At 59.2% G+C, this 23,609-nt stretch overlaps 1 protein-coding gene across 2 annotated transcripts in view; it reads right to left on the bottom strand.

Moving 5' to 3' along the window:
* NDUFS2 (NADH:ubiquinone oxidoreductase core subunit S2) overlaps window positions 1-22,742 on the bottom strand; it is a 349,529-nt gene extending 326,787 nt beyond the window's left edge. The window contains exons 1-14 of one of the 2 annotated variants that reach the window (XR_010594164.1): window positions 22,450-22,742; window positions 18,497-18,600; window positions 14,797-14,987; window positions 11,486-11,606; window positions 10,467-10,579; window positions 9,519-9,593; window positions 8,567-8,644; window positions 7,462-7,547; window positions 6,750-6,869; window positions 6,155-6,284; window positions 4,678-4,773; window positions 3,797-3,880; window positions 1,809-1,866; window positions 1,159-1,272 (exon numbers count right to left, since the gene is read on the bottom strand). Coding sequence is in view for 1 of the 2 variants with exons in the window: in XM_042843387.2 (XP_042699321.1) it covers window positions 1,235-1,272; window positions 1,809-1,866; window positions 3,797-3,880; window positions 4,678-4,773; window positions 6,155-6,284; window positions 6,750-6,869; window positions 7,462-7,547; window positions 8,567-8,644; window positions 9,519-9,593; window positions 10,467-10,579; window positions 11,486-11,606; window positions 14,797-14,987; window positions 18,497-18,600; window positions 22,450-22,535 (1,380 nt within the window). In the remaining variant the exon portion in view is untranslated. Of the gene's footprint in view, window positions 1-1,058; window positions 1,273-1,808; window positions 1,867-3,796; window positions 3,881-4,677; window positions 4,774-6,154; window positions 6,285-6,749; window positions 6,870-7,461; window positions 7,548-8,566; window positions 8,645-9,518; window positions 9,594-10,466; window positions 10,580-11,485; window positions 11,607-14,796; window positions 14,988-18,496; window positions 18,601-22,449 lie in introns of those variants that run through there. The other variant, XM_042843387.2, reaches the window with a different exon arrangement.
* Between the last annotated feature and the right edge of the window lie 867 nt (window positions 22,743-23,609).

Genomic DNA, 23,609 nt, shown 5'->3' with positions numbered 1-23,609 from the left:
ACTGCTCCACCGCTGCAGGGCAAGTGCCCGTTGTTTTATTTTCCTACTGCCCATTGCTCGAGATACCGAATAGCGTCAGGCTGAGAACAGAGCCCTACAGGACCCTGCTAGATCCAAGCCCTGGCGTGATGCACCCTCACCTGCAAGTGAGATCTCAGTGACCAGCCCCTGGCTACAGTGACCGTGCAGCGTTCATGTTTGAACCAGGATGCCGGGGGGGGCTAACTCAAAGTCTGTTACGACAGCTGAGACCTTCACCAACCTCCTCCTCCTTTCAGACAAGGGCTTTGATGTCAGAGCGCAGCAGCGCTGGGGTGGAACTGTTGGCGAGGAGCCGGGCTCTGCACCAGCTGGAAGCAAGAGCTGCTTGGGCCACCACGAATGTGCCAGATGTTACAGGCAGGGATGGGCTGGAGGAAAAGCATTGGAGGGGCGGGAAGGAGCGTTTCTTCAGGACCCACCAACACCCCTTGCTCCAGCTGGGGCTGCAGGGCAGCTTGCCTCAGTCAGGAGTGGAGGGCCCTGGGGAAGGGGACACAGGGGCCAGAGGCTGCCCTGGGGGATTCAGAAGGGGGGGGGGGGGGGGGAGAACATCCCCAGAAGAGCCAGGACCCACACCGCAGTCTCAGCCTGCAGGGGGAACGGCTGCTCCCCCTCCGCAGTAACAGGAAGTTGCTGGGGGAAGAGCCCACTTCACCCAGCCCAGAGCAAAGTGCTTTATGACAGGGATGCCCCCGCCCAAGTTCCCCCTCCCCCCCCAGCATTCAGACACTGGGGGGTAGGAAGCACAGGAGCTGAGAGATTTAAGAGGAAACTTGAGGGCTAGAGCAGGGGGCAAGGTGCAGGGGGTGAGGAGGGACGCCGGAGGGACAGCCCCACTGGAGCTGTGACGTGGGTGAAAGGAGGCTGCCCCCCCCCCCACACACACACACACACACACACCAAGGCAGCCAACCTCCCCACCCCCCGCTGCACCAGCTAGCCGCCTGCAGCTCCAGCCATGGGGGAAGGAAGCGATTCCTCATTCACAGTTTCAGTTTAAGAACCAAACCACAGCAGGCTGCAAAGGGAGCTTTATTCACGCAGCCCCATGCACAGAGAGCAGCGAGAGCGCACAGATGCACACGCGCGCGCACACACACACACACACACACACACATCCCGCTCAGACAGGCGCCGTGCAGAGGGGTCGATGCACCGGGGCTCGCAGACAGCTGCCCGCAGGCCCAGCAGCTCATCTGTCCACCTCCCCGAAGACGATGTCCTGCGTGCCTGCCGAGGAGAGGGGCCGTTAGATAGGGCAGGGCAGAGACGACTCCTGGCGCCCAGCGAGGCAAAGCCAGTCCTCCTGGCCCCAGGCCCCTTCCCCCACGCCAAGCCCCTTCTTGGGGGGTCAGGCAGGATGGGCATGGGAGCAGCGTCAGGGAATCGGTGGGGGTTTAGGGCCCGTCAGGCGGTACCGCCAGCCTTGCTTTGGCCAGAGGAGCTCTCGCGGGCCCCCCCGCCAGCAGCCAAACTCCCTCAAGCCCCCTGCAGGGGAGATGGGGCACCCAGCACACCAGCAGGCCCTGCCCCACGGGCTCAAGAGGAGCCAGGGATCCCAGGGGGCACGATGCTTGGAGTCAGCAGGGCTGTGCTGGGCCCAGGGCACCCTAGATCTGGCTCCCTGCTTGGCCCTGGCATCTCAAGAAGGCTCCCCCCAAGCCAGCTGGCACCCACATGCCTGCCCAGCAATGCCAGCCACTCTGCATCACCAGCCCCCTCTCCTCCCTGCACCACCTCCTCCCCTCCCCCCGTGCCCAACATACCGATGATGGCCACCACATCTGCCAGCATGTGGCCCTTCGACATCTTATCCAGGCCAGCCTGGGGGGAGAGAGACAGCGAGTGAGGAGCCAGGCCCAGGCCAGCTGGCTCCATTACCCCAGAGCCCCCCGGCCAGCACAGAGCTGCACATGTGACGCCAGCTGGACCCCCTCCCTGCTCAAACGGCTGCTTTCTGTTCTGGTTTCCCAAAGGGCCCCGCAAAGCAGCCAGGTCAAGGGCTCTAAGGACAGGCCAGCCCAGCGCCGCATGGCCGGCGAGAGCAGGAGCCTGGGCTCCCCGGGGACTGCAGCCAGCTCCGGAACAGCCCTTCCCCCAGGGAAGAGACGCCCGTGTGCCAGCACATGGGACACAGCAGCCTGGCCAGGCTCCGGAATTACCCTGCAGGGAACAATCCTGGGCAGGGGGGGCGCCGCCCTCTGGCAGACCTGCAACCGCCTAGGGGGCAACCGGGCAACGGCCTGGAAGTGCAGAGCTACAGCTGGCACGGGAGGGGCGGAGCTACGCAGCCCGAGCCTCGGTGGTCAGGACAATCATTGGCCAGGCTGCCATGGGGCCAGGACACCCAGGCCAACCGGTCTCATCTCACGAGCTGGGCCGGGGGTGGGGGAGGGGGTACGACTCCTTTTCCTTTCTCACTTAGCCCCCCCACCTCCTCAGTGCTATGGTGGGCAACTGGGGCCAGCGCTGACTCCCATGGAACAGTGCCCCCTAATGAGCTCCCCAGCACAGTGCTGGAGCCTGTGCTGGCTTAGAGACCAGAGACCCCAATGAGCCACCCCGGTCGCTCCTGGAAAGTCTCCCATCCCCAGCCCACTCAGCTTGTGGAGCTACAAGCAGTGGGCCAAGCGCTAGTGAAGGGAACGAGCGCGCTGTTTTTCTGTAGGTCCTACAAAAACAGCAGTTACTATTTGCCCCCTTTCTCAAGCATTCTGGAAGCACCTTCCCCAGAGCAGAGTTTCTGGGCCAAGCCTGGGGTACGAAAGTTCACCAGGCACATGTCTTGAGCCTCAACAGCCGGCGCCCGGGGCGTGTCCCTACGGCCTCCCCCGCCCCGCCTACAGGCACCGCCTCTCATGGCAGGTGGGACTGGGGTTGCACATGTAGGGCCTGAACCTCAACCCCAGGCTGGGACCCGGCGTTTCCTGCTCCTCGGCCAAGAGCAGATCCTTCCAGCCCCGGGGCTGCGCAGTACCCCAGTGATCAACTCCCCACAGCCCAGGACCCCTAGGTGAAGCCTGTACCAACCTCGTCCCCATGAGGGCCCAGCCGCCCTCCACAGCAATGGGGCCCAGTGAGTATTGCCCCCCAGAGCCAGGCTGGAGCTACTCAGCAACAGACCCAGCTGTGCAGGCTGCACCTGGCCAGCAGCTCCACTAGCCACAGGCAAAGCCAGAAGCCCAGGGCTGGCCCTGTGCCCAGTGCAGCCCCTTGGCAGGCTGAGCGGCGGCTGCCCACACTTCCCTTTTCTGTGCCAGGTGCCTTAGGAGCAGCTCAGGGCCCAGCGCAGGGGACGCGATCCGCAAGGATGGGCAGAGCTCAGATCGTGCTGGGCACCTAGCGCCGAGCCACTGCTCACAGCCGCTCCCTGTGCAACACAGGGAGCCAGAGTGTCCCGGCAGATCCCTAAAGCGACACACACCCAGGACGGTCCCAGCAGCGCCCCTAAAGCAAGGCACCCCATCCCTCCCCCCAGACTGCCCCCGTGACGCCCCTAAAGCAAGACACCCCATCCCCTCCCAGACTGCCCCTGTGGCACCCCTAAGCGAGACACCCCATCCCCTCCCCCAGACTGCCCCCATGGTGCCCCTAAAGCGAGACACCCCATTCCCTCCCCCAGACTGCCCCCGTGGTGCCCCTAAAGCGAGACACCCCATCCCCTCCCCCAGACTCTCCCAGTGGCACCCCTAAAGTGAGAACCTCCCCTTTTCCAGACTACCCCAGCAGCCCCCATCCTCAGGGAATCTCTTACCAGGTGAGCGAAGCCGGGCGCCTTAATCTTGCAGCGGTAGGGGCGGCTGCTGCCGTCGGAGACCAGGTACACGCCGAACTCGCCCTACAGGACGGAGTAGGGAGTTGGCAATGCAAGCAGAGACTCTGCAGCCCTCGCACAGCCAGACGGCAGCACTGGGCACAGGTGCCCAAGGTGGGGTGGCATTTGGTGCCCCCCTCCCTGCAGACAGGCCTGCCCCTTCTCCCTGGGTCTTCTCCCATAGGGCCTCCCCCTGCACCTGCTGGGTTGGGTAAGGCAAGCCTATCCCCGCTGCAGCATGAAAGGGGGGTCCACATGGGCACAAGGCAGCTGGCACAAAGGATTCTGGGACACAACCGAACCCAGCAGCTCTTCACATGACTGAGCAGAACCAGGGACCCATGCGGGGCAAAGGGGCAGGAGGGGAGCAGCTTGGGTTGGGCCTGTCAATGAACGCCCGGCACAGCCCCCAGGATCCCATCTGCAGCCTACACCCAGAGCTGCCCCAGACACGTCCCTGGGAATCTGGCCCAGTGGTGCCTCCCGGGGCAGCTGGGGCCAATGGAACATCACCAGCACAATCACCAGCCAGTGGCAACTGTCCTCTAGTACTAGCCCGTTCCCACGGGCAGTGCCAAGCAGCGGCCAGCCAGGCTCCGGCTGACTGGCAGGGGCAGCAGCTCTAACGCACCCCCAGGAGCTCAGCCATCTCCCATGGTTTGTAGTGGCACTGGAACATGCCCCCGCCCCCACAGGGCATCGGCCCATAGCCAGGGCTACACCAGGGCACAGCCAGGGGGACCGTGACTCCACTGCCCCCTGTGAGGGAGGAGAGCGCCCAGGGCATAGGCAAAGGGTTGGATGCCCCGCCAACCGGGTACCTTTGGGGCTTCGATGGCCGTGTACGTGGCTCCGGGAGGCACCTGGTAGCCCTCTGTGTATAGCTTGAAGTGATGGATCAGCGACTCCATGGAGGTCTGCGCAGAAGGGAATTCAGAGAGTCAGACAGGCGGCCTGGACCGTCCCAGCCCTTGGCTACAGACTCAGCAATATACGCAGCGAACATTTCCACGGGTCCTCACCCCAACGCAGACACACGGCCCCCAGCAGGAAGGACAGCCGCTCTGGGGCGCCGCAGCAGCCTGCCAGACCCAGGACTGGAGTCAGGGCTCCGCCACTGACACACAGCGCAACACTGGCCCAGTCACTTGGCTTCTCTGCAACTTGCTTCCCCTCCTCCAGATTCCCCAGCCCTGCCGCCGTGCGTATCGCTACTCACTACCCAGCAATTCTGGGCAGGAAGTGACCAGGAATGCAGTTCCCAGCCCTGGGTGCGGGGCCAGCACCCCTCCTCCTCCATCCCCAGGTGCCGGGTCTTTAGTGACGAGGGGTCAGGGCCCCCGTCTTGGGTCCCATCCAGGTAAAGACATTTCTTCCCCTGTGGGCAACAGCTCCCCTGACCTGCCCCCGTCCCTGGCTGTGTTACCAGGGGCCCCCAATCGAAGGCAGTTTCCATCTGGATTGTGCGTATTGCGGTAGGATGAGAGCAGCCCCATGGCTGCACAGAGCGAGAGGCCCTAGGCTGAACCCACACGCCAGATGCAGGGTGGGAAAAGGAAGGGCTGTTCTCCCCCTGTTGCAGATAGGGAAACTGAAGCACTCAGAGGGCTAGCGACACCCCAGGGTCACCCAGGTCAAGTGCTGGTCACAAGCCCATCTGCCGTCTCATCATCCTCAGTGACTCATATTGTGGCAGCACCTGAGAGCCGAGCCCAGCCCAGCCACTGATGTGCCAGGTGCTGTACAACCTGGAACCTGCTAGCCAAACAGCACTTTCATTTGCCTGCTCTCCGAGCACTCGCAGGGCTCGGCACTCCTTAGCAAAGCGGGGTCAGGCTACAGGAACAAGGGGAAACAGGAATCGCCCATGGCCAGCAGCCGCACGTGGCTTGCGGCCGTCTTCGCCCACCCAGCTTGGCAGGGATGCCAGAGACCCAGGACGCTGTCACCCTTACAGGGCTGCTGGCCCACTCCCCTTCCAAAGGAACCCCGCTCAGAGAACGGCACGAGAGAGCAGCACCACTGTTCTCCAGCTGGGCTGCAGCCCTGTGCCCCCTCCCGTGAGGCCAGCACCGTGCCCACGGAGGGAAGCGTTACAGTTGAGCCTAGATGTCAGGGGTCCGGACTCTTCAGGGCATCCACCCTCCCCCGAAGGCAGGAGCTCCGCCCCGCAGTCCTCAGCTCTGACACGAGCCCCTCCTCCCCCGAGGCTGGGACAGGCTGCAGCACACGTTAGAGATGCTTGTTCCCTCCCCGAGAGTCGAGGCCCCAGGAGCGGGAGGCCCAGCGTTCCTTTACCTTCATCTCAGATCTCTTGGGAGGAGAGACTTTGGCATCATCCACTTTGATCTCCCCCTCGGGCATCTTGTTGAGACTCTGCAGGATGATGCGGAGCGACTGGCGCATCTCCTCCACCCGGCACAGGTACCTGCCGCAGGAGCCGGGGGAGCAGGCTTAGCCCAGGCAATTCCAGCCCACCGGGGGCCAGGCAGGACTGATTGGAACCCTGGGCACCGCACGGAGGAGGCTGCTTGGCTCGAGCCATGCCCAGCCTGGCAGGCGACGCCCAGCCTGGCAGGCGACGCCCAGCTCTGCTGGACTGTCTGTGGAAAGGATGCTCAGGGCCCCGTCGGCCCACGAAGGGAGCTGCTGTCACATGGCTCAGGCCACGGCGAGGCTGCAGAACAGACAGACGCCTCGGGGGGGGAAAGGAGTGAGTCTGAGAATGGTTCCTGTGCTGCAAGGGCAGCCTTCAGGCGTGTCCCTGAGCAATGAGCACCTCCCACGGGACACGGCCCTCCCTGGGGTTAGCCCCCCCCCGGAGAACTCAGCATGGGACACGGCCCTCCCCGGAGCACCACCCTCTTCCCCTCCCCCCAAACGTGGAAGGCACCTGTCATAGCAGTCGCCCCGCGATCCAACTGGAACGTCAAACTCCACCTGGTCGTACACGTCGTAGGGCTGGGTTTTGCGGAGATCCCACTGGATTCCAGAGCCACGGAGCATCACCCCACTGGGAAGGGCAGAGAGGGAAGGGTTAGCCGAGCAGTGGGGCCCAGGCTGTGGCTCCACCCGACCCAGGAACCTGGCCTGGCAGTGGCCAGCCCCAGAGACGGCTGAGGAAAGCGTAACCCTTCCAGGGGCCATTCCCAAATCCGCTGCCAGGGGAAGTTTCTCCCTTAGCTTGGGCACTTGGCATCAGTCTACCTGGCAAGAGCTTCAGACACTGATTAAACCGCACCCCCCCAGGCCACTATTAGCCCATCACTGCTGGGGAAACCGAGGAACAGCGAGGGGGCAGGGGCAGAGTCAGGTACAGATCTCAGGAGTCTGCTCTCCTGGCTCTAGCCACTAGGTGGCGCTGCCGAAGGGAAAACCACAAGCAAGGTATAGTGTGACAGTAGTGCGGCTTCCTTCCCAGACCAGGGACATTTCCTCACGCGCCCACGCCTGGGACTCTCACTGCTTTCGACACCATCAACCTTCCACTGACAGGCCGGTCCATAGGGGAGGGGACAGAGCGCGTACAGACCTCATCGTCCCGGGATGCTCCCACCCCCATTCCGGCCTGAGTTACAACACGTTACCCTGGGAAAGGATCATACCTAAAACCGTAATTGAGAGCCTCCTCTGCGGTTACGACTCCAATGTCAACCGTGCGATTCTTCCAGATCCGATTGTTAGTGAGCATCTGCCAGGGGACAGGGAGTGAACACCGGGAAACGCCACCCGGCACTCATTCCAAACACTCGGCCCTGGCTGCTCACGGGCACACGTAGGATACAGCACCCGGGCACCCCAAGCACCCGGAGGCATTTCACACCACGTATATACCCTCCCCATCACTGGAATGCAGCTAGCTCTGGAGTGGAACATAGCAGATGTTAACAGACCATGAGCACTTCACACTCTGCACCTCCCTCAATTTCCCCTGCAGCTGGAGACAGGATTCTGCTTTTCCTGCTCTTGATGGTGATGTAATGACAGGGGTCTGACCTAGGGGGGGAGGGATAGCTCAGGGGTTTGAGCATTGGCCTGCTAAACCCAGGGTTGTGAGTTCAATCCTTGAGGGGGCCACTTGGGGATCTGGGGCAAAATCAGTACTTGGTCCTGCTAGTGAAGGCAGGGGGCTGGACTTGATGACCTTTCAAGGTCCCTTCCAGTTCTAGGAGATGGGATATCTCCATAAATTTGCCTAGGACACCAGAATCAACACCTTGACTAAGGAAGAGTGCCATGGGATGGTCAAGAGCAGCCCAGCCGCCGGGCATAGCGCCTCCACACACAGCGGGGCTTGCTAAGAATTTAGCTCTGCCGTCAGCCTCCCTGCCCCCAGGCACACACAGATTTGCTCACCCTTGTAAAAGCGCACCCCACCCCGTGCTCCCTTCGCGCCTGTATTAGCTGCTCCCTAGAAGGAAAACTTATCTGGATCATCTGAGCAGCCACTGGGGGCTGGATCAGTCGACAAAGACCTGGCAGAGGCTGCAGGGGCCTATCCCACGTTGGCCTAACCCAGGGTGGGAGATGGGATGGAATCCACAAAACCCTTCTCAAACCCTGAGACATGCGGACTCATGGGGCTGGAGGGGACACAGGATTTCTACGTTCCCAGGTCCCAAGCAGGGGCTGACTGGGGAACAGCAGGGGCTGACTGCAGAGAACATTTCCATCCTCAGTTCACACGGCGACTCATCCTGAGAGCCGCACCTCTTCCAACTCGTCGATCCGGATGGAGAAGTTCTTGGTGAACTCGTAAATATCGTCCATCAGCCCCAGGGGCAGGTCCTGTGGGGGGGAAAGGGGGTTAGCACAGGGAGAATCTGAGCTCTTCCTGCAGCACATATGTGTGCACGTGGGGCAGGGCTGGGGGGGAAGACGACACACACACTCTTGGAGAACTCGGGGGGGATCACTCAGCACCAAGGAGCAGGAAGCCTCAGGGTTGCTGCCAAGTCTGAGAAGTGCTGACAAGGCCCCAGCCATTCCCCACCTTCCCCTGCTGCCTGGCTCGGAGTATCAAGGGACAGAGGAGCCCAGGGTGAGATCCTACCTTGACCTGACCAGCTGCAGGCCCTATGACACCAGTTTGTGGGGAAGGTTAACCTCCGGCTCAGGGCTATGGGCGTGAAACACTCAGCTGCCAGAGTCACATTGTGCCATCTTGTCTGAGCGCTGAGCATCTCCAGCCGGCCGCTTTACAGGCCCTCCATGGTGGGGAAAGGGGATCCTCCCTTGGGGGCCTCTCTCTCGGGCGGGCAGAAGGGGGATGCAGCCCCTCCCCAAATGGGGCTCCTGGCAGTGGCAGGGCTGGCAAGAAGCCCTCCCGAGAGGCCAGCATTGCTCTCAGCAGACCGGACTGGACCGGGACAAGGAAATGCCACTACTGAAGAAAGGGGGAGGGGCTTGGGTGCCCATGCCCAACCCGGCACAAGCTCCTTCTGAGGCTCTGCCCACCCCAGCTCCCCCTGAGCAGCTGCAGACAGGAGGCTGGGAGCCAGATCCCTTCGTGAGCTGCAGAGGGCGCTGTGGTCCACAGACAAGGGTCTGCGGCCATACGTAGACCAGCCAATCAGGCCTCCCACACGAGGGAGGTGGACGCAGCTCTGTATGGACCAGGGCAGCGCAGCACTAGAGGAGAGCTGCATGCTGCTGGCTGTACCTGGTGCACCCCGCCTGGCCGGACGTAGGCCGCATGCATCCGGGCCCCGGAGACCCGCTCGTAGAATTCAAACATCTGCAGGAGACAGAAAGAGCACTGCTCACCCACATGCCCAGCACCCGTGGGGCACAGAGCACGAGCAAACCAGGTTGGCTGTCCAGCCTTAAAGTGCCCCCCCCCCAGCCCTGGGGTGATCCCAGCTCTGCAGGATCCACCCCACGGAGCACCCCAGAGATGCTGTTCCCGGGGGCATGGGGAGCAGCCAACGGCTCTCGCTGCCAATGCCCTGGCATGGGCCGGTCACACCCCGGAAGGACCCCGTTCCAGGGCCTGTTTGGTGAACTAGGAAGCACCAGAGTGTTCCACAGAAGGAGGAAATGAGTCAGTCTGTCCAAGGCTGCCAGCTGAGCCCCAGCCAGCGCCAAGCAGGGCCAGGGAGCCAGGCAGAAGAGCAGCCCGGGGAAGCACCGTAGCGGAGAAGACAAAGCAGGAGACATGGGGCCTGTGTAATGTACCCCTGGCCTTTGGCACAGAGCTGCTTAGCCACCAATGGCAGAGCTAGCAGCTGATTCATGGGCAACACCATCTGACTCAGGCTGCTGTCAGCACACGCCCCTTGGGCCAAGGGGGAATTCCTCCCTGGGCCAATCACCCCGCTCCAGATCTGGGGCCTTTGGCGCTGCCTGGGACTGAGCTCCAGGGGTCCCTGGTGACACCGGGCGTTACCTTCCCCGGCTGGGCCAGGAAAATCTCCACCCACCTTAGACAGCACTGGCCTGTTAGCTGCATTTTGGGGCTAGGCACTGGCTGAGGAGGCACGTGCCGTGGCCCATTCAAAGAGACAGGATGCTGGAGCAGAGGGGCCATCAACTTGTTGGCTTCTGGCTGCCCTGCCCTTCTCCCGCGATGGAGCTGCTGGCTCCGGTTCGAGCCAGCTGTGGGGTTTACCTTCTCTCTCTCCTCGAACATCCAGAAGAAGGGGGTCATGGCCCCGATGTCCAGAGCGTGGGTGGTGAGAGCCATGATGTGATTCAGAAGCCGCGTGAGCTCCCCAAAGAGAACTGGGGGTGGGAGGGAAGAGAGAGCCCCAGTCAGAGAGAGACGGGCAGGCGGGCAGCGTGCGCCCGACATACCCGTGCGCACGGGGAAGGGGCAGGCGGGCAGCGTGCGCCCGACACACCCGTGCGCACGGGGAAGGGGCAGGCGGGCAGCGCGCGCCCGACACACCCGTGCGCACGGGGAAGGGGCAGGCGGGCAGCGCGCGCCCGACACACCCGTGCGCACGGGGAAGGGGAAGTGCCAGCCGAGGGCTCAGCCCTTCGCAGGCCCAGGGCAGGTCTGTCTTTAGGAAGGACGCAGCAGCAGGAGGCAGGTGCCCAACCCATTGCAGCAAGAAGCCTCCCCCACCTTTCCCCTCCCCCTCTCTCTCCAGTGCCCTCTTCTGGCCTAATTCAGAACAGCACCAAGGGGCTCTGAGGGGCTGGGCACTGGGCGATGTGGGAGCAGGGGAGGGGTATGAAGGGAGGAGATTCACCCAAGCTCAGAGGGTGCCGAGAGGCTTCTCCTCCCTCAACCCCCACACCTGACGCCCACCAGAGGGAGAGAGAAAGACAGTGTTGGGCGCGGGACCCCCAGTTGCTAAAATAGCCTCAAGCGTCTTGCTCCCTCAGTGCATTAAGGGTGATGGGCTCTGGCTAGAAGCACCAGGGCATAAGCCAACTACTGACTGGCAGCTCCTATGCTCCTAGCGAGGGCGCAGCCGGCTACCTGGACAAACAAACGGGCATTGGCCTTGGAGACCCCCTGCCAGGGTGCCAGCTAGAAAGCATAGGACAGGAACAGTAGGGAGGGGCATATGGAGGAGGATTGGGGAGGGGCTGACTGTCTTCGGGACCCGGCTCCACAGAGCCAAGGCAGCCAAGTGAGCTCGGGAAGGGAACACAGGTCAAGAGGAGGGGAACACTCACCTCGGATCCACTGAGCCCTCAGGGGTGGAGTGATGTTTAGCAGCTTCTCCACCGCCAGGGAGTAGGCCTGTTCATTGCACATCATGGACACGTAGTCGAGCCGATCGAAATACGGCAAAGCCTGCGACAGAGAACAGGCTGCAAACACCCGTCCGGCACGCGGCAGGACCACTGCCTGCAGACAGCCTGGCGCTGGGAACACACCAACCCTCGCGGGGCCAGTTACAAAGCGGGGATCCCTTCACCCATCCCTGAGCAGAGGAACCGCACCCAGTGCCACTGTCCCAGAGCAGGGGAGGAGCCCAGCAGCCAGCTAGAATTGCAGGGGTGCTGGGGTCATTCCAGCCACCCCGAGATGAGATTGGACAAGGGCACTTGAGTCAGCACCCTGGCCTTGCAAAATACGCAGAGCACCAGCAGCAGACAGGGCTCAATTTCACATCGCGGCGAAAGGCAGCCCGGTGCCTCGGGCACTGCTTCAGCGCTGAGAGGGGAGAGCGCTCCCCGTGGACTCGCCATCGCAGGGCTAGCAGGGAGTCACCCACCCAAGGCCCAACTCTGCTTAGCCACAAGACCCGGCACAATCAAAGTAATATACATGCAGGTCTGCCACCCTGGGAGTCTAAGAGCAGCCCCACTGCGCACAGGGAGGGCCCAGCCTAAAGCCTAATCAGTGGTCCCCAAACTTTTCCTCTCACATCCCCTTTATGAGTAACAGAATGTATTCGCACCCCCCCATTCTCCCGGACCAGGAGCAGAGCTGGCAGCGGCAGCGGGGCCCAGGAGCCGGCCCACAGCCCAGCCGGGGCTGGAGCAGAGCTAGGGGAAGAGTGGGGCTGGGTGGCACCCCCTCTCTGCCCCCTTGTGGGGGCTGGCGTGGGCCCCACCGCGCACACCCCCCTGGACGTTCCTCCATATCCTCCTAGGGGGGCGGGCCCCACAGTTTGAGAACCGCTGGCCTAGACAGTTGGAAGTTTCTTAGGGCACATGTACCCCGTGTAATTCCTTTGCTGAGATGAGAACCAGAGTACGTGGCTTTGTACCGAGATCAGCATGAGGGGTTGGAGAGCCCCGGTGCAGGTCTCCCTCAGCCTTAATCTCCAAGGCCAAAGCAGCACCGCAGTGAGAAACCCCTGCTCCTCGCCGAACATTTCACAGTCCAAAGGAAGTTACAGTCCAACAAATGACTACAACTCCCAGAAGGCTTTGCTCTCCACATTCTACAGCTTCGTCCTGTTCACCTACAAGTCAATAGCTACAGCTGTGGCCTGCCGAGTTTGGAGCAGACAGAGGAAAGTTCCTGCCCGCCACCAAACCCTAAACTGCCTGCAAGGCCCATGTGAACAGCCTTCCAAGGCTGGTGCCTGGGGGTCAGATCACAATGCTGTGTCTCTGCAGGGCATGCACGGCACTGCTCGCACACCTAGGCAGCAGCACTCGGATTGCTGTCACTCGGGCAGTGAGTCGGCGTCCCCGGCACTACACAGCTGGCGGCTGACCCTCTCCTCTGAAGATAAAGCGGGGGGAGCGGTGCTGCGGAAGCCACACAGATTCAGTGCTGCCGACGACAGTGATGGCGCCTGACCAGGGCTCTGTGGTGTAAATCAGGAGGAGCTCCGCTGAAGTCAATGCGCCAGCGAGATCTGAATCCATCCTTCCAGCCCCCAGCTGCTGGCCTAGCCCCTGGACAAAGCTGTACTACACACGCTCTCTGTGCCTCTAGAACAGCAGCACAGAGGAAGGGAACGGTCAGATCATCTGCACCCCTCGTGTACAGGCAGGGAAACTGAGGCACGGAGGTGTGTCGTGACCTGCCCAAGGAGTCCGTGACAGAACCAGGATCCTGACCCTCATTATCCTTCCTCTAGCCCTCAAACACCCCCTCTGAACAGCACTGAGTCAGCGCATGAGGACCTGAAAGTGAAACAGAACTGGCTGGCATGAGGGAAGCACCAGCCCCCAGCAAGCTGAGCAGGGAAGTGAAACTTGGCATGTCTCCCCATGGAGGTAGGAGCTCTGCCCCCGCCCAGAGCCTGGCACAAACACTGGCTAACGCTGATGAGCTGAACAGCGCCCCCAGAACGAACCACCAGCCCAAAGGGCCTTCACCATTCACTGTCCACCCCAAGCTGGCTGCCTCCCTGTTCTGACAGAGGGGAGCGCTGCTTCCCAGTCACTCAACGCTCACCCTGGTCCTGCTCCCGCTCTGTGGGCAAACTGGCAGCATGTGCCCGCCTGCCTCCCCCCGACTTACGGGGCACGAGTGGGGACTCGCTCACTGGGAATCGCCTGCCTCCGAAGGCCAGCCAGGCGCTTACGCTCTGCGCCGCTACAGCCAGCTTGGGCCGCCAAGGGAGCGCGTCACTAAGCTGCCTCTGCCTTGGCTGCACGCCCCGAGCGCGTCCAGAGCGCTCTGGCACCCGCAGCTCTGCCTGGCTCCCGCCCCATGTTTACTGGGCTGGATTACTTTAAGTGCTACTTCCCCAGCGGCTAGAAAGGTTACATCTGATCCGGACAGTAAATCAAGGGAGCTCCGTTTACAAGGCCCTAATGCAAAGTCTGGCAGGACACTCCATCTTCCCAGCTTCCTCGGAGGCTGCTGACGTCTCTTGTTAAACAAGAGACACACACGTGCGCGTTTTTTGTCCTGCTTGTGTCAGCCCTTGTTCTTTCCTCCAAGGGGCAGGACCTTGGCGTTCCCTACCGCTGCGCCGCCCCGCCCACGGCGCCTGAGGGTCCCAAAGCGTTTTACAAACAGGGATCAGAGCCCATGACCCCAGGTCAGACAGGGCAGTATTTCCCCTTACAGAGAGGGAAACGGACTTGCCCCACAGTGAGTGAACTGGGACTGGAACCCAGGAGTCCTGGCTGCCGCTCGCCTACGCAAGCCACTGGACAACACTCTCTCTCTTTAAAGAGAGACGCTCTGCTCCCTGCTGCTTCTCCCTGCCCGCCCCCCCCCCGCCCCCGAGATGCCCCCCAAATACCCCTGCCGCTGAAAGGGACAGGCTGCCCCAGGTCACTCTGCAGTATGGGCAAGGCAGACTGCCTCCAGGGCCCCCCACTCGCCTGCCAGGTGGGGCTAGGTTGGAATGCACTGGGCAGCCGGGACAGCATTGCTGACTGCAGGGCAGGGCTGTGGGGCAGAAGAGCAGGGGGCCCCAAAGTCCTGATTTGGCCTGGGTGCAAAAGCCCTTGGAGCACTGCGGGAGCACACAACGGAGCTGCAGGCCGATGGAGCCCACCACACTGCTGCCCTGGGATTGGGGTGTCCAGGCAGGGACCTGGGGTCACAGTCCCCCCACTGTTACCTGGAGATAGGTCTTGTACTCTATGAGTTTCTCTGTGCCGCGGTGCAGCAGGCCGATGTGGGGGTCGCATTTCTTCACGGTCTCTCCACTCAGCTCCATGACCAGCCGCAGGACCCCGTGGGCAGCTGGGTGCTGGGGCCCGAAGTTCAGAGTGAGGTTGGAGACTTTCTTCACAGCTGGGGGGTCCTTGTCTGCTCAGGCACGGGGAGAGCAAGAGAGGCCGTGAGATAGCAGGGTGCACCTCCGGACAGGGGAGAGCACTCCAGGGACACCCACAGCCCTCCGGCCCCACTGCACTAGAAAGGCTGAGCAGGACAAGAGCTCGGGGATGGAAGGGAATTCAGGCCCCACAGTTCATGCCCCACAGCTGGGAAGCCCTATTCTACCCCTCCTGGCCAGTGCGATTCCCATCACTTCCCTGGCAAAACTGAGGAGCATCTCTGTCCAGCAGTTCAGCCTTGCAGAGCACTGGGCTCGTCTACGGGTGCAGCCGCCCCAGGCCTGTCGCTCTAAGGCCTCCCTGCTCATCTCACATTACGCAGGGGGTTCGTTTGCTCTCTGGGCAACCCGAGTGAGTGCGCCCCACCGTTTGCTGTGCCCAGCGCGAGCTAAAGAGCGGCGAGCCCCCACGCGAGTCCAGAGGCCGGGAGCGCCCGGCTGTGGTGAGGAGGGAGAGCAGGAGCGAAGAGCGCTTGCCTTGGAGGGGCCACCCAAGAGGAAGCCTCGTCTGGGACAAACTGTCCCAAACTTGGCCTCTGCCCAGCAGGGGAGCGGGGGGGAAATCTTGCAGGCATCTCATGAAAAAACTGACCACATTTCCCTCTCTGCACGCCTCCTGGGGCTGCTGAAGTGGGGGAATTCCCAACGTGAGCCGCCGTAGCTCTGCTCTGCCATGCCAGAAAGCATCACACTGAGCAAGGCTGCACTTCCAAATCCACCCCCCCCGGGCCTGCAGGCTGCCCCCTAGCTCCTGCCGAGCTCCGAGTAGCCGGCCCTTGGGGGCTTTCCCATTCCAGCTTGAGTCATTGCTCCTTTGCAGATACACCTCTACCTCGATATAACGCTGTCCTCGGGAGCCAAAAAATCTTACCGCATTATAGGTGAAACTGTGTTATATCGAACTTGCTTTAATCCACCGGAGTGCGCAGCCCCGCCTGCCCCGGAGCACTGCTTTACCATGTTATATCCGAATTCATGTTATATCGGGTCGCGTTATCTCAGGTAAAGGTGTAGTTCAAGAAGAGTCTCTTGAGCTCAGGTTTCTCTTGGACTCTCACGACCCGCAGGCACCGCCCCTCGGGGACGATAAACTCCGGGGACAATCGCAACAGCCAAAGCAACTGCACCTCGCTGAGCTCCGTTAGAGTCGCTGTAGCATTCGCACATCGTGGAATTTCACCAGCTCGCCGGCAGAGCCGGCAGCCCCACAGTGACTCAGCACAGGGAAACTCATGTACATGGTTCCCACAACGGCAGGCCTAGCGCTGCTCACCTGGACACACAGCGCTAAACCACAGTAACTCCCTCCCCACCTCCCAAACACGCGTGAAGAGCAGCAGACTGCTAGGGACAACTCCACAGCCACGCAGCCCATCCGTCACCATCCCCGAATACACCCCCCCACAACAAGCATTCCCCCCCAACAGTGTCACACACAGAATGTGCATTCGCTTCTTTCTTCCTTCAGCTGCCAAGATCAGAGCCTTCACAGGAGGGGAGCATGCCCCATAATGCATTCTGCATGGGGGGAGAAATCCCTTCCTGACCACTGCAGCAGTCAGCTCACACCATGACACACTAGTCAGCCGTCCTTAACTCAAATATTATAGGTCAGACGTTAGACTGCCTAAGATTGATTGTTTTCCAATCCATCGGCAGCACGTCTCAGTGACCGGAAAGACAGCGAATGCGTCCACAGGTCTGCCGGCTACCGAGACACTTGGCTTAAAGGGACAAACCAGCTAAAAATCCCAGTCAGCACTTCACGCAAAATGCCTTTTCCTTGTAACTAGCAGCAGCATGAATTACAGCAAGGGGAAAGCTTCTATCCTGACTTCTTCCCACTGAGGCTCTCCCCCCACTTCCTGCGTTCGGGGTCTTGTTTTCTAATCTCGCACACAATACCTAGGGTTTAGATTTGCAGCTGAGGGATGTTTCATGGACTTTAAGGCCAGAAACGACTATTCTGAACATCTAGCCTGACCCACATACCACAAGCCAGAGAATTTCATTTCATGATTCCTGTGTCCAGCCCATATCTCGGGGTGGAGCTACAAATCTTTTAAAGACAACACCTTAAAGACTTCTCCTGACAGCAAATCCACCAAACCCCTCAGTACATTGTTCCAGTGGCTACCTGCCCTCACTAATAAAGATTTGTGCCTTATTTGTAGTCTGAATTAGTCTAGCTTCAGCTTCCAGCCACTGGATCAAGTTATGCCTTTTTCTGGCAAATTAAAGAGCCATCTTCTATCAGAAACCTCTTCCCGGGGTAGGTGCCTGTAACTGAGTAAGTCACCTCTTAACCTTCATTGGATAAACTAACTAGACGGAGCTTTTTTTAGTCTCTCAGGCAGGTTTCCCAGTCAGTGAATCATTCATTGGGATGATTTAGTTGGGGATTGGACTAGGTGACCTCCTGAGGTCCCTTCCAACCCTGATATTCTAGGATTCCTGTGGCTCTTTTCTGAAACCTTTACAATTTGTCAGCAGTTGGTTTGAAGCACGGGCACCCAAATTACACACAGTATCCAGTAATGCCTTTACAGCTAGAGGATCACATAAGCCCTCTTAGCTACCGTATCACACAACTCCTATCCAATTGGTTAGCTACCAGGACACGCACACACCCAACTAACCCAGCCCAACTAGAGCGGAGCGCAATTTTTTTAACCACTTTTTTTTTTTTTTTGGGGGGGGGGGGGGGGGGGAGATGCAGATTCGGATCAACAAACGTTTTGTGAATTTGTGACTCAAACCAATCCCCCCCACAGCATGGCCAGCAAACCCAAACATCAGTTATTCCTACACCCTATTCAATCACTGCACTCCAGGATGCTGCCTCCCATCCAGTCAGCATGACCTGCCGCCTCTGCTTGTGTTTGGCTGTGTTAAAATGCAGGTTCAAATCAGCCCATCTTACAAGGCAATCCCTAGCGCTCTGTATAACTGACCTGTCCCCATCATCGCTTCATGCACAGAGCAGTTGTGTTTGGGTTTCAGATGCAGCAAAGAGACGTCTCAAACCCCAAATCCTGTTTCCACTTACATTAAAATAAAAGCCATGGAATCATTTCTATAAAAAGGGAGATGCTGGTTACAAAAAAAAAACAAAACAAAACAAAAAAAAAAAACCAACAACCAAACCCAGACTTATTTCTTTACCCAGATCACCTTAAACTAAGGAAGCTCCCTCCACGCTGACCACATTTGTTTTCCCGCGATCTCAGCTGGGACAATGTAAGGCCCCGATTCAGCAATACGCTCCGTGAAAATACAGGGGTCCATCTACACAGAGCTCACTACAGGATCAGGCCCAAGAGGGGTCATCAGCTGCAATCCAGCGATGTTCACAGAGGTGGGGACTGCACATCCCAGCGGCAGGTTTGGCTCCAAACTTAAAACATGACAACCACCAACACAAGAGCATCCGCATGGTGATGATGCATTTAATGGGGCAGGTGCCTTCGACAGAACTCACCATTCCAGGGAACCACCCACTTCTCATTCTCCTTGGTGGGGTACATGACCACACCTGCAAACTGCTTGGCCCACTCGACATCCGGCTGCCACTGCTTTGAGCCTCTGGACACAGAGATAAGGAAAGGGTGTCAAACCTGCCTGTCTCTAGTCTCAGACTCCATGGGCTTTTAAAAGGGTTGTTGCCAGGCAGGTAGGGGAGGAAGGGAGAAGAAGGGGATCAAAAACAAGACTCTTTCTTGGATGGGTGAGCTTCATCCTGGGGAAGGCAGCGGTTTGGCAGCCCAGGAGCCTATATCTCCGTAGTTTGGGGAGCAGCAGTACAAGCTGCCCACATATTGCTCCCCACCAACTGCCCTCAAGCCTGACCGCATGGGGCTTGTCTAAGGATGATGGGAGTTCAGTCTCCATGGCCAACTCAATCCTTGTTCTTGCTTCTCTGCCAATAGGTCAGTTAGCATCAATGGGGAGGGTGACTTTTGTGCCATGCGTAGTCATGCAGTGGGAGCAAGACAGCCTCTCCACTAATTTCATAAACCATCAAAATCCAGACTTGCACTGGCAGGATTTGAACCGGTAACCATGCAGAGAAAGGCTTCATGGCTCATTCCCAAGTGCCTGAGCTACCTAGTCTCCTAGATCAAGCATCATCAGCAAGGAAGTGCACCTGACCCACAAGCTAGGGAGCTTGTATGACAGCCACCCAGTAGCCACCCAGTGACAGGAACCAGTCAGGAGCATGGCAGTTTGGTTTCTGCAGTTTCTGGGTCCTGTTTGCAGCAGCTGGAGTAACAAAGTGAACAGCCCCACAGCATGCACGGAGACCTATGGTAAGAGCCAAGTACAGTGTCCTTACTAGGGGGCTGGAGAATGGGTCCCCATGTGGGGAGCTGGCAATGCCCAGGGGGAGGGGAGGAGATAGGGAGAGGAGGGCAATGCCCGGGAGGCAGGGGAAGGATCCCTGAGGAAGAGGAAGATCCCAAGAGAACAGGAGGCAGGGGAGACATTACATTAGCTTTTCCCACATCCTCTTAGATCGCAGGCCCTGGTTCTCATGGGAGACTTTAATCACCCTGATATCTGCTGGGACAGCAATACAGCGGTGCACGGACAATCCAGGAAGTTTTTGGAAAGTGTAGGGGACAATTTCCTGGTGCAAGTGCTGGAGGAACCAACTAGGGGCAGAGCTCTTCTAGACCTGCTGCTCACAAACCGGGAAGAATTAGCAAGGGAAGCAGAAGTGGATAGGAACCTGGGCGGCAGTGACTATGAGATGGTCGAGTTCAGGATCCTGACACAAGGAAGAAAGGAGAGCAGCAGAATACGGACCCTGGACTCCAAAAAAGCAGACTTTGACTCCCTCAGGGAACTGATGGGCAGGAGCCCCTGGGAGAATAACATGAGGGGGAAAGGAGTCCAGGAAAGCTGGCTGTATTTTAAAGAATCCTTATTGAGGTTGCAGGAACAAACCATCCTGATGTGTAGAAAGAATAGTAAATATGGCAGGCGACCTGCTTAGCTTAACAGTGAAATCCTTGCTGATCTTAAACGCAAAAAAGAAGCTTACAAGAAGTGCAAGATTGGACAAATGACCAGGGAGGAGTATAAAAATATTGCTCAGGCATGCAGGAGTGAAATCAGGAAGGCCAAATCACACTTGGAGTTGCAGCTGGCAAGAGTAACAAGAAGGGTTTCTTCAGGTATGTTAGCAACAAGAAGAAAGTCAAGGAAAGTGTGGGCCCCTTACTGAATGAGGGAGGCAACCTAGTGACCGAGGATGTGGAAAAAGCTAATGTACTCAATGCTTTTTTTGCCTCTGTCTTCACAAACAAGGTCAGCTCCCAGACTGCTGCACTGGGCAGCACAGTATGGGAAGGAGGTGACCAGCCCTCTGTGGAGAAAGAAGTGGTTCAGGACTATTTAGAAAAACTGGACGAGCACAAGTCCATGGGGCCGGATGCGCTGCACCCGAGGGTGCTAAAGGAGTTGGCAGATGTGACTGCAGAACCAATGGACATTATCTTTGAAAACTCATGGCGATCGGGGGAGATCCCGGATGACTGGAAAAAGGCTAATGTAGTGCCCATCTTTAAAAAAGGGAAGGAGGAGGATCCGGGGAACTACAGGCCAGTCAGCCTCACCTCAGTCCCTAGAAAAATCATGAAGCAGGTCCTCAAGGAATCAATTCTGAAGCACTTAGAGGAGAGGAAAGTGATCAGGAACAGTCAGCATGGATTCACCAAGAGCAAGTCATGCCTGACTAACCTAATTGCCTTCTATGAGGAGATAACTGGGTCTGTGGATGAGGGGAAAGCAGTGGATGTGTTATTCCTTGACTTTAGCAAAGCTTTTGATACAGTCTCCCACAGTATTCTTGCCAGCAAGTTAAAGAAGTATGGGCTGGATGAATGGACTATAAGGTGGATAGAAAGCTGGCTAGATCGTTGGGCTCAACGGGTAGCGATCAACTGCTCCATGTCTAGTTGGCAGCCGGTTTCAAGCGGAGTGCCCCAAGGGTCGGTCCTGGGGCCGGTTTTGTTCAATATCTTCATTAATGATCTGGAGGATGGCGTGGACTGCACTCTCAGCAAGTTTACAGATGACAATAAACTGGGAGAAGTGGTAGATACACTGGAGGGTAGGGATAGGATACAGAGGGACCTAGACAAATTAGAGGATTGGGCCAAAAGAAACCTGATGAGGTTCAACAAGGACAAGTGCAGAGTCCTGCATTTAGGACAGAAGAATCCCATGCACTGCTACAGACTAGGGACCAAATGGCTAGGAAGCAGTTCTGCAGAAAAGGACCTAGGCGTTACAGTGGACGAGAAGCTGGATATGAGGCAACAGTGTCCCCTTGTTGCCAAGAAGGCTAACGGCATTTTGGGCTGTATAAGTAGGGGCATTGCCAGCAGATCGAGGAACGTAATCATTCCCCTCTATTCAACATTGGTGAGGCCTCATCTGGAGTACTGTGTCCAGTTTTGGGCCCCACACTACAAGAAGGATGTGGAAAAATTGGAAAGAGTCCAGCAGAGGGCAACAAAAATGATTAGGGGGTTGGAGCACATGAGTTATGAAGAAAGGCTGAGGAAACTGGGATTGTTTAGTCTTCAGAAGAGAAGAATGAGGGGGGATTTGATAGCTTTCAACTACCTGAAAGGGGGTTCCACAGAGGATGGATCTAGACTGTTCTCAGTGATACCTGATGACAGAACAAGGAGGAATGGTCTCAAGTTGCAGTGAGGGAGGTTTAGTTTGGATATTAGGAAAAACTTTTTCACTAGGAGGGTGTGAAGCACTGGAATGGGTTACCTAGGGAGGTGGTGGAATCTCCTTCCTTAGAGGTTTTTAAGGTCAGGCTTGACAAAGCCCTGGCTGGGATGATTTAGTTGGGAATTGGTCCTGCTTTGAGCAGGAGGTTGGACTAGATGACCTCCTGAGGTCCCTTCCAACCCTGATATTCTATGATTCTATGAGAGGTGCCAAGGAGACAGGGGAGGGCAGCGGGAAATCCCAGGGAAGGTGGGGTCCCCACCAGGGGAGATGACAATGCCCTGGGGGTGCAGGACATGGGAGAGGGGTCCCGAGGGAGGGGCAGGAGGCAGAGGAAGGGTCCCAGTGGGGAAGAAACAGGGGAGGAGTCCCCGAGGAATAGATCATGGGGGCAGGCAAGAGATCCCAGGGGAGAGGTCCGCGGAGGGGTGGGGGTGGCCGCAGGAGGCAGGGAAGGCAGAGGGAGATCCCAGGGAAGGGGGAGTCCTGTTGGGGGGGGGTGGAAATGCCCAGAAGGGTTCGGGGGGGGAGGGGAAGGCGGGGGGGGGTTCCCGAGGGACAGGGGTTAGGATCCGGGGGGGGAGGCAGAAGGGGAGCTCCCAAGGGAGAGGTGCCAGGGGCAGGTCGCGGGGAGGGGGGGGAATCGAGGGTGCGGGCAGGCTCCGGGCTGGGTCTCACCTGCTCGGCGCTACCCCCAGCCGGAGCCCCGGGAGCCATGACCCTGAAGGTGCCCGCAGCCTCCGCAGAGCCCTAAGCGCCGCCATCTTCCCAGCGGCGCCGCGGCGAGCCGGGACGGAAGTACACGGCCGCCCTCTGCAGCTTCAACTCGATAAGAAAGGCTGGCGGTGAGCCGCCATCTTTAGTGAGGGCAAAGGAGGCGTCTTGGCAATAGCCGGAAAACCGGGCCGGCGCCGCCATGACCAACAGCGTAGCTGGCCGCCATGTTTAGTACGGGCAACATCCGGGACACCAACTCGATTCCTTCTCCGTGGCCGCGTTCAAGGTGCTTCCATCTTTCCTATGGGTAATATCCGGGAGCCTGTCGTGGCTTCACCGCCCATACAACCCCAGCGTGCGGAGTGAAGGTGGGACACCATCTTTACTTTGGGCACAGGCAGCCTCGCTGCTTTGTCTCCCTTCCAGTGGAGTGGCCTGAAGAACAGCAGGGCGCCATGCTGGATGAGGGCATCCTGGGAGTGATGGGGGCACCTGGCCTGGCTCTATGATCAGAGCACCAGGGGGGCCTTTCCTGGGGCTGACCCCCCAGGGCAGGGCCTGGGCAGCCACAGGCTGGGCCCGGCTCCCGAGCGCGGCTCCCCCAGAGTTGGGCGCTCAATGGGAGGTGGATTTGAGGTCCCCTCCCATTGCCCCCCATAGCTCCCTGCCCCTCCTTCTCCCCCCGCAGAGCCCCCAGACCTCCACCCCTCCTCTCAGCCATGCTCCCCGAGCCGCCTGCAGCCCTGAGTCATGGGGCACCTGGTGCCAGGGATTCTGGGACACGTCCGTGCAAAGGCCCAATGGCATGTGGCTGAGCAGAACCAGAGCGCCATGGGGCTGGGCTGGGAGGGGAGCTATTAGGCCCTGTGGTGAGTAGCCACAGCAGAGCCAGGACTGCTCAGGGCAGAGCTGAGCCCGCAGAGCGGGAGTAGCAGGACTGGGGGCTCCTGCCTGGTGGGATTCCCAGGGATCCTTGTCAGACGGTTCCTGCTGGCTCCAGCTGGCAGCGAGGTTTAGGAACAGAGCAATGGGTCTCGTTCCGCTAGTCCCTGGCTGCTGCTTCCTGGGGCTGTCGCTCCAACAGAGGCCAGGCAAAGGATCCCAGACTCTACTGGGCCTTC

The sequence above is a fragment of the Chrysemys picta genome, chromosome 20 (genome assembly GCF_011386835.1).
Source record: "Chrysemys picta bellii isolate R12L10 chromosome 20, ASM1138683v2, whole genome shotgun sequence".
Taxonomy (NCBI): Eukaryota; Metazoa; Chordata; order Testudines; family Emydidae; genus Chrysemys; species Chrysemys picta.
This window is presented reverse-complemented; position numbering and strand designations above follow the sequence as displayed.